At 40.2% G+C, this 16121-nt stretch overlaps 1 protein-coding gene and 1 pseudogene across 8 annotated transcripts in view; both read right to left on the reverse strand.

Annotated features, from left to right (window-relative positions):
• ARID1B (AT-rich interaction domain 1B) overlaps positions 1-16121 on the reverse strand; it is a 441201-nt gene that overhangs the window by 91147 nt on the left and 333933 nt on the right. For all 8 annotated transcript variants that reach the window (XM_017537335.2, XM_017537381.2, XM_017537389.2 and 5 more), the window contains one exon: positions 8018-8107. In XM_017537335.2, the coding sequence (XP_017392824.2) occupies positions 8018-8107 (90 nt within the window). The remainder of the gene's footprint in view (positions 1-8017; positions 8108-16121) is intronic.
• LOC108310378 overlaps positions 8118-16121 on the reverse strand; it is a 9434-nt pseudogene continuing 1430 nt past the window's right edge.

Genomic DNA, 16121 nt, shown 5'->3' on the forward strand with positions numbered 1-16121 from the left:
TATAACAAAAGTAACAAAATGATGCTTCTTTTGAAATGTTCTAAAATTTCGACTGATGATTCCTCAATGAATATAAATGGACTCTTATTCTGTATGACATTTATTTTCCCAGCTTTGGGATGATCCTATTTCTGGATAGCAGGCTTAAAAGGAACTTAATGATAAACCTAACACCAGTCCTGTGCCGTGGCTTCCTTCATTACTGACTAGCTTTGGCTTGGTGTACCAGCTAGCACAGAGGCAGAGTTCTGGGGCTGAAGAAATTAGAAGCAGCTTTCCAAAGCAGTGTCTCGATATTCTCTTTTGTATAAAGCCTCCCATTTGAGTTTATTTTCATCTTTCACAGATTACAAAGAGGAAATCTTCAATTAAGAGCAGAGGCTAAGTTAATTGCATCTGGGGGTGAGGGTAGATTATTGTTGATGCCCTACCACGTTGATTTATAAACATACACAGCACACATTAGGAAAATGATACATTTGCTCTTTAAAACTAGAAAGGTGAATTAAGAGAACATTTTCTGACAACTAGTATATCCTATGAAACATCTCAGTAACTGCTGATTTACTGTCACACAATTGAAATTTCAATAGAAAGAAGAACAAAACAGTTCCTGTAGTTTTTTTTTTTTTTTCTGCAAAAACAGAAAAAGGTGTCAAACCCCGCTTACAACTCCTTAACAATTACCTTGGTGGTCTCCTTCATTTCAGTACTGACTTGTTAATCTGTTCTTGAATATTAAGGAATCAGGTAAATTAAGATATTCAAGAGTTATTTTCAAATTAAAAAAATAACTTTTGGTATAAATATCACCATGAAACTAGCTGGAAACAGCAAAAAAATTTTCACAATTTTACTTATTTCTATCTAAATGCCCCTAGGTCATAAAGACCATAGCTGGGGCCGGGTAGGGGCCTCAGCACCATCCATCTAGTGCCACGCTCCAGGTGCAAGTGCTGTGGCTCACCCTGTCACGCACTGTACAGCTGTGCATTCATGGAAAGGCATCTGGGAAGAGTGGGGGCGGGGGAAGCAGCAGCAGTAGCTTTGATTTTGTGCAAGATCTAAATGCTAACAGTGAGTTCAGAGGGACAAACACTATATTACAGCAACTGACATAGAGCATTTATTGGTAAAACTGTAAGCTTTCTTAATTCAAGAAGAATAAACTTTTTTTTTTTTTTGAGACAGTCTCACTCTGTCGCCAGATGCCAGGCTGGAGTGCAGTGGCGCGATCTCGGCTCACTACAACCTCTGCCTCCCAGGTTCAAGCAATTCTCCTGCCTCAGCCTCCCGAGTAGCTGGGACTACAGGTGCGTACCACCATGCCCAGCTAATTTCTGTATTTTTAGTAGAGATGGGGTTTCACCATGTTGGTCAGGATGGTCTCGATCTCTTGACCTCGTGATCCACCCACCTCGGCCTCCCAAAGTGCTGGGATTACAGGCGTGAGCCACCGTGCCTGGCCAAATTTTCTATTTTGATTGTCCTGTGCTTTGTTTGAGAGGGAGCGAGAGCTGGATGGCTTTAGTAGTTTGGCCCAGTCTCTGCTGAGCGTCCATGAAGGCCCTGCCTGCTGCCGCCATGGGGACGCCTGGCAGGGGAGAAAGGCCCTTGAGAAGCTCAGTAGAACTCATAGGAAGACACTGCATTCTCTTTCTCTACTCATTGCATTAAAAGGTAAGAGAAAGATTTGCCCCAAGCCAAAAGATGTGCCCTATGCGAATAGAATGTGACTAGAAATTTCATGAGGAATTCTACTGACTTTGTAAAGAAGCTAAAATATACATACCATTAATTAGTGGGAATAAAATTATATCAAGGCAGTTAACATTTGGGTTTACTAACAGAAGCAGCACATAGAAAATGAAGACATACTCAATAATGAAATATTCAATGATAAAGACTATTCAGTCTAAACAAAATATGTAAGTTTGAAACCTCAGACTTTTGAAGTATAGAAATTTTGATTCAACTTTTTGGGGAAGTACACAAAAAGAACATCTAAATGCCTGATCATACCCCATCTGCTACACACTTTTGCTGGGTAATGGCACTATCTGTATTTATAAAAATGCAGCTACTGATAAATATTACTCCACGAACATCAGATTCCAAAGATGAGATTTCTGTGATTCTGCTGACAAACAGACGTCAAGATCCCTATGTTTGGCTGGACAAAATACCAGCAGCTTATAACAACACAAAATGTTGTTATCTATTTTCTCTATAGAATTATAGAGAAAATACACGACTTGTCCAGGTCATCTAATGTTGGTGCCACTGATAAAGCAAAGCCCATTCTCAATCAGGTACAGTATGCTTTAAATACAACTCTGTTTTTCAAACAGTGAAGAGAAAAAGCCAGTCCTTGTGTAGGTTGGAAGGTGGACAGAAAGGACGGTTGGGGGGCTGTTATTCTGTAATTCTGGAAGATTTCACCCAGGATGCTTTCAGCCCCAATCTGATGGCCACACAATGGTGCCAACGAACTGCCTCCAGCAACAGAATACATTTCCTCACACCTCACAGTCCTGTAGCAGCAGCAGCTCTGCTCGCATCCATGTCCGAAAGGGGAAGTACTTAGGGGTTCTGCTTCAGCATATCTCAAGGACTAATTAAATCCTCATTACTGCCTTCTAATTATTCAAATACTATGGGATTACACTAGGAAAGTCCCCGCTGGCAAGGGTTAAAGAACCTATGTTGATTTTGAGAATCCAGATCTGGTTCAGACCTTCAGAAAATCACCAGCATTAACATGAATCTTTAACTAGACACCACTGTGAAATTAAAAGGGAATTCAATTAGAAGGTTTTTGAAAAATTAATTCTGACCTCTCTACATCTGTCCAAATAAATAAGCTTTCTTTCAGCATTTTCACCTAATTGCTAATCCAATAAACTAGAAGGGCATTTGTTAGTTTCATTAAGCTTAAGATGTCACCGGGGTTAAAAATGTGATAATTTTAATGTTAATAATTATTATACTTATTTATCTACTCAGATGACTATTCCGTATTCCCTCTAAGACTTCTTAAGAAAGAGGACAATCTATTAATAAGCCATTTCCTATTGTTCTTTTTGAATTTCAAGACATATATGTTAAAGATTAAGAAATAAGGATAAAACAAATCTAAACTTCTCACCTACTGTTTTTTTACGGTTCATTTCAGTATTTTAAGGTTATCTGAAGTGCTCCTCCAATGCCTAGGTGGCCTAATTTACACTGCTTGATTTTTTGGCAAGGTGATTTAGTAACAATTCTGTATATTGCTCTATGAGGTCTACAGACAGATTTGGCTTAAAGTAAAAACCAATGATAAATGTGTTACTACAAAATACTAAACTGAGGTTTTGACTTTTTTCTTCAAAATTTATGTAAGTATTGAAGAAGTAAAGACTGAAAAATTTGAACTAATCTTCTTTATTTAGTTAAAAAGAAGTTCCAGCAGCACAATACTAAATCAAGTTTTATATTGGAAAACAGATAAAAATGGAGAGGAGGCGATACTATGTAGGAGAGTAAAGAGCCGAATAAATTGCTAAAGCTTTCCCTCCATTTGTGACCTGTGATGCCGTATCCATATTTACTTGCACAAATACCTTCTATACATGGAAAATATAAAACTGTAGACACAGTTATTTTCATCTGTGTACAATGTGGGTACGTGGATTTGTGACTGACGTCCTAAGACAAAGCCCAATACCAAAACCACCAGATAACATGGGCAATAGAACGAGACAGGGTGGGGTTGGGAACTGCAGGCTTACACCGGCTGCTGTTAGGAAATCTGGGCGCTTCACCGAGCTTGCCGTCACCAGAGGCTTGCAGAACCTCTTAAACACAGGGTACATGGTTTATTAACGTATGCTTTTCCTGAATGGAAACACAGGGACACGCAGAAAAAAGCAGGGCAAGGGTTCCACTTCTTGAGCCTGGAGGGACTTAGGCTCCAGGACAGTGTAGTCAGCATCACTGTGCTCCGTGGGGACTTTGAGGGAGGACTCAGAAAACTGCACCTCCAGACACAAGTAGATTGCATCATCTCTCTCTCTCTCTATCATCTCTTATCTCTGTGCACACGTTTCTAGATTCTTTGCATTAAAGAAAATATTATCTCCTGTGGGTAGATTAAAGAAAGTATGTATATAGTGGAATATTACCATATTATCATAATCTTACTTATTAAAACAAATTAAGTGTAAAAAGAACTGTTCAATTTGGTTATTTTAGCACTCAGGAGTAGAGAAGCAATGTCATTACCTTGTCTATCAGGGTCTATGGTTTCTGTGACATACTTTTTTAAAAAAATTTCTTTGAGACGAAGTCTTGCTCTGTTGCTCAGGCTGGAGTGCAGTGGCACAATCTTGGCTCACTGCAACCTCCACCTCCCAGGTTCAAGTGATTCTCCTGCCTCAGGCTCCTGAGTAGCTGGGACTAGCACGCGCCACCATGCCCGGCTAATTTTTTTGTGTTTTTAGTGGAGACAGGGTTTCACCATTTTGGCCAGGCTGGTCTCGAATTCCTGACCCCAGGTGATCCACTTGCCTCAGCCTCCCAAAGTGCTGGGATTATAGGTGTGAGCCACCATACCCAGCCTGACATACGTTTTTTTGTTTAAAGATGCTAATTCACTCATGTATTTCTTGGCCTGTTTCTTTCAGCACTTCCCTAAACAAGGAGGGTATGTATCAATTTTAAGGGTATAAATAAAGTTAAGTTACTTTCCAATATGGGGGAATCAATTTTGGGGACTTCCCTAGTAAGAGTTTCCTTAGATCTACTTTCCATTGTGTATGCTGCTGGTACACACCAAAGGATGGTCCAACAAACGTTTTTATTATTGTATCAATGCATGAAAGTGACTGTCATTTGCCATTTATCAGATAGCCTGATCAAATGGCATTTGATCAAAGGTTATTAGGAGCTAACATGTCTTCCTAAATTTTAACAAATAATAAAGCCATTTTCTTTACAGCCCGGCTACCCAGTACTGGAGGAAATGTCACTCACGCAAGGCAAAGCATCATCTAACATAAAAGTCATTAAAATAGAAAGTTTTCCTTGTCAGGGTGTTGCCTAACCAGCAAACACATACAAAAGGGAATGCACATAGCATGGCTTTGTGTCCCCACCCAAATCCCATGTTGAACTGTGATCCTAAATGTGGGAGGTGGGGCCTGCTGGGAGGTGACTGCATCATGGCGGTGGTTTCTACTGGTTCGGCACCAGCCCCCTAGTGCTGTCTCCTGAGCGCTCACGACATGTGGTTGTTTATAAGTGTGTAGCACCTCCCCTTTTGCTCTCTCTTCCTCCTGCTCCTGGCACGTACGATGCGCTGAATTTGCCTTCACCTTCCGCCACGCCTGGAAGTTTCCATAGGCCTCCCCAGCCAGGCTTCCTGCACAGCCTGCAGGACTGTGAGTCAGTTAAACCTCTGCTTTAAAATGACCCAGTCTCTGGTGGTTCTGTATAGCAGTGGGAAAATGAACTAATACAGTATAATAACGTCTCTCACAGTCTTTCAGAGGAGGTTTACAGATCACAGTCATAAAGATCAATTCATTTAGCAACTTAAAAGATTTATATTTACTATTTGAAAGAAATGGTCATAACCACCCAGATTGTTATGTATCTGGTATCAGTTACTGAAACTACAACTACATATAATAAAGGCAATCAAAGGAAGAACCATATTAACATGGTAATTTCCACACAGTTGTACCACTAAAAAGCCTAGATTTTGCCTTGAAAGTGTATCAATTTAAGTGAAAAGCTGGAGTTAGCTAAGTTTCCTCATTGTCCTCTATTCTTCATGTCTGGTTTTCCATACTGCCCAATTTCTCAGACATACATCTGCTGGAAAGGGTTGGGTAAGACAATCTTCAAGGATCTGAGAGGGCTTCCCTTTTTCTTCTTCTTAGTAACAAAGCCTAAAATTTTAAGACTTTCAAATAAGGGACCTCTTACCCTTTAACACTTGTTAAAATAAAAAGAACACTACCAGTGAGAGTGATGCTACAGGGCTATGGGGTGAAACTTCATCTTGGTTCTGGGCCTGACGCCAGTAGGCACCCAGTACAAGACAATTTCCTTTCCCCCCGCCGTGACCCAACAATACAACACAGGTGCAACTCGCAGCCAAAAAAAAGGATTTTAGTGAGAATCCCACTTGCTTGGCACCAGCATGCTATGAACTCTATAATGCCTTCAAGATGACCAGAGCCAGATGGGGAGTTCACAGAGATCTAGCAATTTATGGAGACAATATGGAATGAAGGGATGATTTAGAGCAGGTCACAGCAGAGAATTCAGGGAAACAAATGCACATATTCACACCCTTATTAAAATCTATTTTAGTTTTTATTTTTTTGAGACAGGGTCTCACTCTGTCGCTCAGGGTGGAGTGCAGTGGCGTAATCACAGCTCATTGCAACCTTAACCTTTCTGGGATCAGGTGATTCTCCCACCTTGAAAACTTATTATTGGACCATTATAAAGCAGTGGTTCTCAAGGTTTGGTCCTCAAGCCACTGGCATCAGCAATATCTGCGAACTTGCAAAAAATGGAGGTTTTAATTTTATGTATTTATTTTTACTAAAGTGTAATACCTGTAGCAATATCTACATGTGTCTGTATTTTTAAAAAAATGGAGGTTTTAAATGTCCCAATTCAAACCTTCGGAATCGAAAACCTGGGGGTGGGACCCAGGGATCTCTTTTAACAAGTCCTCCAGGTGATTCTCAGAAAGTTTAAAAACCATTAACTATTCCATTATCAAAACATATTATATTATCAACTATACCTTAAACTATAATAAAAAAGTTAAATATGTAATGGTATTAGAAAATGAAAAATTCATTTCATCTCTACGAAACATTCATTTCAACACAAATGACATGTAGATAAAGCAAATCTGTCTTTTCATTGACATTACTTTCTAAACATGCCGCTGAATTTTTAACATGTAAAACAACTTAAACTTCATAACTCTAATCAGAAGCTAATTATCATCTCTACAACTTGTATACAAATTATTATAAACTGTAAGGGTCAGGAGCCCAGTACATATTAGCTGCCACAGTGGGAATTCTGGCCTCTGGGCCTGTGTGAGAAAGGAGGGGAGTCAAGGACCATGGGTATCTCTTTTGGTGTGGGGTGGAGCAGCCTCGTTCCACAGCAAGAAGTGACCTGCCACCACACCAGGGGTGCAGCAGGTACGCCTGTACCTCCGGAATACACCTATCTGGGTTAAAACCACCACTACCACCAAGAGTAGCTTTACTGCTCCAGGGGAGAATGAAGACAGAGGTAAATACGGGTGGGCCTAAGGTCTCTGCAAGGCAGTAAGAAACGCCTGGCAGGGATAACGTGCAGGACTGAGCTAAAGGTCAAGAGCATTGGCAGATGTGGGGCCACTTCTCTCCAAAGGCTTCAGGAAATGCCCATATTGTTTTTTTTTTCCTGGAACTGGCAGTAACTAGCTCCTGAGAATAAGGGAAGTCACACGTAAGTTCTATGCTCTGCAGCGGCTCCAGCTGACTGCACCATATACATTCTTAGGTCTGCTCCAGTTCTGAGATCTTACAATTTATTAAGACAGGGTCTTGCTCTGGGTTTAAAATCTTACTATTAAGTATCAGGGAATAAGCAGTATTAACACAGCCCTCCACCCCCACATTGGGACTGATACCCGAGTTGAGTCATTCACAGTTATTTTTAATGAGCGAGATCAAATACTCCAGCCATATGGGAACGGTGCTTCATGGTGCTATGCGGACACACACATTCTTTGGGCCTTGAACTGTACATTCATAAGACTTCACCCAACCTGCAAGAAAGCATCCTCCCTCCTCTCCATATTTGTTGGTAGGGTTATTGTTTATTTCTTCCATCTGATAAGAAAACATCCTTTAAAAAACTGTTGATAAGGAGGCACACAGGGAAGCAAACTGACACCAGCCTTATCACCTGAAAGCACTATTGGCATGTAAGACATGAACGGGAGACGAACCTCTTTCCTGTGGCATTGGTGACTGGCTCAAGGCGGGATGGGAACTGGATTCTGACTGGCTCCCGGGTGGCTGCGGAGGCATCTGACTGCCTGTAAAACACAGGAGGGGAAGTGGGGATGGGGGAACCCTTTGCATTAATAGTGCAGTCATGCAAAACCAAGACACAGCTACATTCGATTTTTATGATCATAAAAGATATAGCCCCATTAAAAAAAGACATAGCTCAGAGCATAATAGTTCATCTTTTACCTGTGAAACAAAGAGGAAACATGAATAAACATATTTAGCGAAACACTTTCTGAAAAGTTGTTACTGAATGAGTTCCTGAACTCATATACGAATCAATCTGTGGCTGAAATTTCTTGACACACATTTCTTCAATGCATATAAGAAAATGCAGGCCAGTTGGGTCAAACACATCCTCCTGAATCTTACATGCGTCTCCAGGTGAGCAGGCATGTGGAGTGGCTGACAATTACTCATGGTAACATCCAATCAACACAGTAATAGCAACAGACTTCTAAAAAATCTTCATCATTCATCAATCAGAGAGTCAGCATAAACTTAGAAGACTTCCATTAAAAAACAAAAACCATACTATAAAATGTAGTATATATGATCAGTAAAGAAGGGACTATGATTCTGCATTTCTTTTGATCTTTATTGCTCATACAGCAATTGTATCTATTTAATTTCCAGTTTTAAATGTATGCTCTGTTTGTCTTTTCCAAATATATTGTAAGCTCCTTAGACAGGAATCTTACCTGTATTCCTTCAATCCCTCTCTTAGCATAACAAATAATAAATCATAATCTGGGAATATTATTTAAAGGAAGATACTTCTTACTATATTGATAAAAGAGAGATAATGAGTCATGTGAAGGCAGGAGACAAGATTTTGAAATTTAAAAATCATTGGAGGTAGCTAATGATCTCAACTCACTTTTTGGCTTAGAGGTTTAGTTGCATTTTTAAGCCTAAAATTATAATGGAATTAAAAAGGCAGTTGAATTTAGCACAGTCCTCAAGGCACTAGCTCTCATGACACGAGAACCATGCTATTTTCTCTTTGACCCTCCCCCCTTGTTTCAGTAAACTGGAAACACAAATACACTCACACAAGGTATAGTTCTCTGGTCCGAGACCTTGCTGGATCAGGCTAACTGCTCTGACCCCGTCAGACCCGCTGCTTCACAGTCATGCATATTGCTCAAAAGAATCACAAATAATAGAAAAAACAATTAATGTCCTAAAGATCATTGCCAATTCACCCCCATGGAGTTCAGGACATACTGGACACAAAGCCTGGTCTTTTACGATGTACAACAACCAACGCTCTTGTGGTTCTATAAGATGGGTCTGTTACCCACGCGGCCAGGCAGGACACAGTCCCGGAATTGTTGCTCCTTACTAAGTCTCATCATGGTGTATTTGTGACAGCCAGAGGGGCAGGAATAGGATTATCAGTTTAGATAACAGATATAAATAGCTGTTAAAATATTGCTATAAAACGATTGTTTTCAGGGGCTTAGGCTTCTTTTAGAGAAGAATGTAAAACTTGTTAATGTATTTCTGAGTGTTCCTGAGTGTTTAACTGCTACTCTCATTTTCAGATTAAGTGAAAACCAAAGACCTGAATTTACAGACACTGAGAAATACGCACTGTGTCACCACCAGAAGCTGCTTTTCACATTATAACCATACCTAGTAGAATAAAAGACCTGGACAAACAGTATAGACTTCATTAAGTATCCATTTAGTTTCAGACATTTGTAGTAAATTAGTATAGTACCAAATAATTAAATGTAGAGTAAAAAACACTTAACATTCTGAACCAAAACAATTTCAAGGGTAAATACTGGTCACCAACTTGGCTACAGATCTACAAAAGTTGCTGTGTGTTCACTGCAGGGTCATGTGCTTCCTATGAAATACCCTAAGGCTTCCAATCTATAGCCCATTTAGAAATTTAAAGCACTCTGCAGCCAAATACTGACTTTTTAAAATGTCACTGGGGAATCAGCTGCAGCAAGACAGTAAGTGCTTACATTATAAGGATCACTTCTGCATGACAGGCTGGATTCATAGACTCATGACAGTAAAAACAAACAGTAATTCTATGTGAACACAGGGCACCGTGGCTTAGATGGTGCACGCCCGAGGCACTGCTCTTATGCACAATATTTCAAGTAGAAATAAAAAAGGCTGTAAGAAATGCATCCCATGATTCATCCAATACCGCCAGAGCCAAGCAGCACTGCTGGTTGTGTGGTGCAATTCTAACACAGATGTCCCTTTAAGGCAGTGAGAATATTCACATATTAAATTCATTCTGTTAAAGAAACAAAAGCTTTATCATGATACAGATTCACCCAAACCATCTGATTCATTTTCCTTTACTCCCTATTTTAATATCCATAGTTTCATAACTACTAAGTCATAGTTACTATGATTTAGCAACTATAGTTACTAAGAAACAACTTGATCTTCCACAGGCATAGTTTAAGCATCGTCACAGCAGATGATGATTCAGAAAATGCACTTGAGACAGTGATACAGAAGACTCATTTGTGTTCATGGCCCATATAAGATGAAAATTCAGAGCCCTCCAAACTGAATTCAGTAAATACCTTCAAAACTATGGATTTTTATATGACATGTGTTGGTCACAAGTAAAACCTTTCAAACTAAGTGTAGAAATAATTTTTAAAGAGAATGCTCCCAGGCAGTGAACCAACCAACCTTACTAAGGCATTTTAACATTAAAATAGTGTGTTCTTTCCTCAGCAATGTCTATTATGATGTAAGCATCATGGAAAAAAATACAAGTATACTATGAATCAGAATACGTTCCACCATTGCACACTTACATATTCTCCGATGATCACATATACAACAATGTGCAAAATTTTGGTGCAGGACTGTCACCTGAATTTCTACTTTTACTGACATAAAATTATCAGCCTAAGTCTGTGCTATAATTTTTTTAAAACATACTTTTATTTTTAATTAATTTTAGACTTAGAGAAAACTTGTAAAAATAATGCAAGGAGCTCCCTTATATCCTTTAGCCCACTTCCTCCAAGGCTAACATCTTACATAACCATAATGCAATTATCTAGACGAGAAACTTACCTAAAGACCTCATTTGAATTGTACCCATCTTTCTGCATCATGTCTTTTTCCTGGGATCATCTCACATTGCATTTAGTAACTTCCCGTTAGCCTCCTCCAGTCGGTAAGTACCTCAGTCCTTCCTTTTATTTTGTGAACTTGACCCCTTTGAAGAGTACCGATCAGTTATTTTGTAGAATGTTCCCAAATTTGGTTTGCTCTGATAATTATTTTTTCATCACTAAAATGAGGTTATGCATTTGGGGAAGTGTACCACAAGAATGTCATACCCTTCTCAGTAGAATCCGTTTTCCCTTTGTAGTTGGTAAGTATTTTTGGGAAGGTAACTTGAGACTATGCAAATGCTAAGCCTCCTCAAACCTGCACCCATGAATTTCAGCATCCTATAGAAAACCTTGTTTACATTTATTACAGTAATATCGGCTACTGGTGATTCTCTGTTTCCTCTTTTTCTTCCACATTTAGTTACTGGAATTCCATTGTGAGAAGAGATACCTTTTTTATTTTTTATTTATTAGACTATTTCTAACCATATGGGCTCACTGTGGCAGACACACCCTCCAGTGACCGCCAACGAGTAACAGTTGTGAGTAATCCCCTCCTTCTGACTGAGAGCAGAACCTGTGATTATATCCAAAGAATGTTAAGAAAGTGATGGGCTGTCACTCCTGCAATTATGTCAGATGGCAAATGTAAAAGGAGTTTGAAGATATAATTAAATTCCCTAATCAGCTGACTTTGAAATAATCAAATGGGCCTGACATTTAAACCAGGTTCAGACCTTCTAGGAATTAGGCTTCTGTGGTGTAAACTGAGCCTAAGGGCAAGAACATGGAAGGCCTCCAGAATCTTAGGACCTCACTCCAACAACCACAAGGAAATGAAGCTGCCACAATCTGAATGAAACTGGGATGGTTCCCCAGTCCAGCCACCAGATGAGGATGCAGGCTGCCCAACATCTTGATTGCAGCCTTGTCAGGTCCTGAGCAAGGACCCAGCTAAGAGGTGCCTGAACTCTGCCAGGGGAACTGAGATAATGAATGTGCCTTGTTTTAAGCTGCTAAGTTTGTGGCACATCCTACATATATATATATATATATTTTTTTTTTTTTTACACAAGAATTTATTTGTTGAGAGCCTCCTCTCCCTGCCCTTGCAGTCCTTAGGTCACTTTTTCCTCTTGTAGATTTTGCACGCAAGCCCCAGAAAGATAGCTGGGGGCAGGGGTGCTGCCAATGAGACCCATAATGTGGCTGTAACTGTCTTCCTCATACTGCGAGAACATAGCTGGCAGATCCAGCTCCTCATATAATGCCTTCACTCGGGCCACCATCTCAGCCTCCTTCTGCCTGTAATTTTCCTTCAGGATCTGGCGTTGTTCTGGAGTGGTGTGTTGCAGACACTGGACCACCAGCCAACTGCATTTGTTGTCCTGGATGTCAGTGCCAACTTTGCCAGTCACACTGGGGTTCCCAAAGAGTTCAAGGTAATCATCCTGAAAGAACTCTCCAATCTCCAGCAGGATCTTCTTGGCATTGGCATGCTCCTTCTTGCCATCAATTCCTGCCATGTACATGGCTGCAGCTACAGGAAGGTAGGAGTAGAAAGCCATCTTGTACTTGACAATAGATTTGTACCTCTTTTCAGTGAATCTGCTGAGATCCACATTGCCCTGGGGGGCTGTGATGAGGTCCAGGGTCTGCCCAATCTCACTCTGATAGGAACTCTGCAGGAAGAGCTCGATCAGGTTCAGGTAACAGGGCTGCTCCTGGTAGTAGAACTTCAGCAGGTGGTAGATACATGCTTCCAAAAGGACAGCATCATTGATGGCATCCAAACCCATGCCTGGCTTCTGATACCAGCAATCTGTGTCCGGCGGGTAAGGGATGAATCCATGATGTCATCTGCCACCAGGAAGAAAGCTTGCAGCAGTTCCACACACCAGCCCACAGTCAGGGCCTGCTGGAGACTATCAGCATCCTGTTTCTTTGGCTCCACCAGCTCCTGGAACGCTACTAGCACCGTCAAACCCCGGTGATACTTGCCTCCAGTGTAACGGCGTTGTACTCCAGGACCTCCCTGAGCCGGGCAATAGCATCTCCTGTCTCTGGGTGCCCCATCTCACCCTCAGTCAGCACCCTAATGATCTGGGAGAAGTGCTGAATGAAATCCTGCTTTTCTTGGGCATAAACATCTGATTTCTGATCTCCATGCATTCTGAGGGAGGAGCAAAGGGCTCTGCTCCTGGATGCGGGTTCCTGCTCCAACCCCCTACACATCTTTTGGGCTTTGCTTTTTTCACGCTGTCCTGGAAAGTACTTCCTATCAGTTTGCAACATTTCCCCATATTAAAAACAGCTCTCCAGCACCGCTTTGTGTGAGTGCGTGCTCCGTAGTGTACTCAACACTCTCCTGTGTATGGGCATTTAGACAGTTTCCAATCTTTTGTGGATACATTTTTGTACTGTTGGGGTCTATCTTCAGGGAAAATTCCCTGAAGTGGCACTGTTGGGTCTAAAGGTTACACAATTCCAAATTTCCTTCCAGAAACTTTGTACCAATTTATATTGCTACAAGCAATGTTTAAAGGGCCTGTCTCTCCATAATCTACCAGAATGTGTTGTTAAAAAAAAAAATTTACTAGTCTTACATAAGAAATGGTGCCTGCAATTTCTGAATTTGTACTTCTCTGATTCTGAGTGAGTTTGACTACATTTTTGTATTTGAGGGCTATTTTAATATCTTTTTTTTGTGAATTGTTTGTTCAAGTATTTTTCCTATTTTTCTGTTTAGGTTCTTAATCCTTTGCCCTGCAATTTTGAAGCGTTCTTTATATGTTAGAGATAGTAGCCCTTTGTGGAATATGTTATCAATATCTTCTCCTAGTTTGTCAGCTGTCTTTTAGTTTTGCTAGTGTCTTTTGTATTGGAATTTTGTGTGTCTTTTGTGTGGAAATTATTTTTTTAATGTAGTCAAATTTATCAGTCTTTATTTTTACTGCCTTTGGATTTTGAGTCACAGTTAGGAAGCTATTCTCTCTACACCAAGGTTAAAGAGGAATTCGCCCTCGTTTTCTTTGAGCACATGCATGGCTTTTATCATCTCCCTCCAGTTTACTTGTTGTGAGGATGGATCTAACATCATCTCTTTGCACATGGCTCCCCAATTATGCCAACACAATTTATTTAAAAAGCCATTCTTAGCCCAGTGACTTGAGATACCATCTTTGTCATTTAATACATTTTCATATGTATCTGGCCTATGTCTGGACTTCCTTTTCTATTCCACTGACCGGCAAACACTACTTTTAATTGTAGTACTTTGCTACCATGTTTTAATGTCCAGTAAGAACAGTGCACCTCACCTTTTCTTTTTCAGTGTTTTCTAAGTTGTCTTGCATGTTTTTCTGTATGAACTTTAGTATCAACTTATCCAACCACATAAAATAGCTCACTAATATCTTCACTGTAATTGGATTGAAATCATAACTTAAGGAGAACTCATGACTGTTGAGTTCATCCTATTCAAGAACAAGAGACGTCTTTCATGGGTTTAAGTCTTCTTTAGTTTCTTTCAGGTACCTAGAGGGTTTGCACATTTTCTTCCTAAGCATGTAATCTTCCTTGTCGCTACTGTAAATGGGCTCCTCTTCACCATTATGTGTCTTTTAACTGTTTATTGTTTGTGTATAGAAAGACTACTGCTTTCTGTATGTTAATTTTATGTCTTAATACTGCATTAAATGAATTCTTTCACTGCTAATTTGTCACTGATTCTCTGGGGTTTTCCAGGCATACTATTATATCATCTGTAAATAGACAGTTTTATTTCTCCTATCCTCATCCTTATGCCTTTAATTGAGTTACCTTGCCTAACTACATTGGCTAATATCTGTAGTACATTATTGAACAGTAGTGAAGATAGTGATGATCCTTGCCTCATTTGTGATCTTAGTGGAAATGCCTCTAGAGCTTCCCTATTCCATAACTGGAACTGAAGCATATACATTTTATCATGTTGAGAGTGTATCCCTCCATTGCTACTTCCTTGAGTGTTTTTATCATAACTGGGTGTTTTGTTAAAGAGGAGATTTCGCCCCATCAGATGTATGTGTATGGTATATATTAATAATATAGTTGTTAATTGAACCAACTTGGTTAGCACAAATGCCACTTATGGTCATTATTTTCTTTTTTTTTAAAACTTATTTATAAACTTTAAGTTCTGGGGTACATGTGCAGATCGTGCAGGTTTGTTACACAGGTATACACGTGCCATGGTGGTGGTGTGCTGCATCCATTGCCCCGTCATCCACATTAGGTATTTCTCCTAATGCTATCCCTCCCCAATCCCCCACCCCCTGTTATTCCTCCTCTAGTCCCCTACCCCACAGGCCCTGTGTGTGATGTTCCCCACCCTGTGTCCATGTGCTCTCGTTGTTCAACACCCACTTATGAGTGAGAACATGTCGTGTTTGATTTTCTGTTCTTATGTCAGTTTGCTGAGAATGATGTTTCCAGTTTCACCCATGTCCCTGAAAAGGACATGAACTCATCCTTTTTTTATGGCTGCATAGTATTCCATGGTGTGTATGTGCCACATTTTCTTTATCCAGTCTATCACTGATGGGCATTTGGGTTGGTTCCAAGTCTTTGCTATTGTGAACAGTGACACAATAAACACGTGTGCATGTGCCTTTACAACAGAATGATTTATAATCCTTTGGGTATATTTTTTAATGTATTGTTAGATTCTGTTTGCTAATATTTTCTTTAGAATCTTACACTACGAGAGGTTTTGGGAGAATTTTTTCTAATTAAAAATAGCTTTTAAGAACAGATCAAGGCCCGGGCGCGGTGGCTCACGCCTGTAATCCCAGCACTTTGGGAGGCTGAGGCGGGTGGATCACGAGGTCAAGAGATCGAGACCATCCTGGTCAACACGGTGAAACCCCGTCTCTACTAAAAC

Source organism: Cebus imitator, unplaced genomic scaffold, assembly GCF_001604975.1.
Source record: "Cebus imitator isolate Cc_AM_T3 unplaced genomic scaffold, Cebus_imitator-1.0 Scaffold6, whole genome shotgun sequence".
Classification (NCBI taxonomy): domain Eukaryota; kingdom Metazoa; phylum Chordata; class Mammalia; order Primates; family Cebidae; genus Cebus; species Cebus imitator.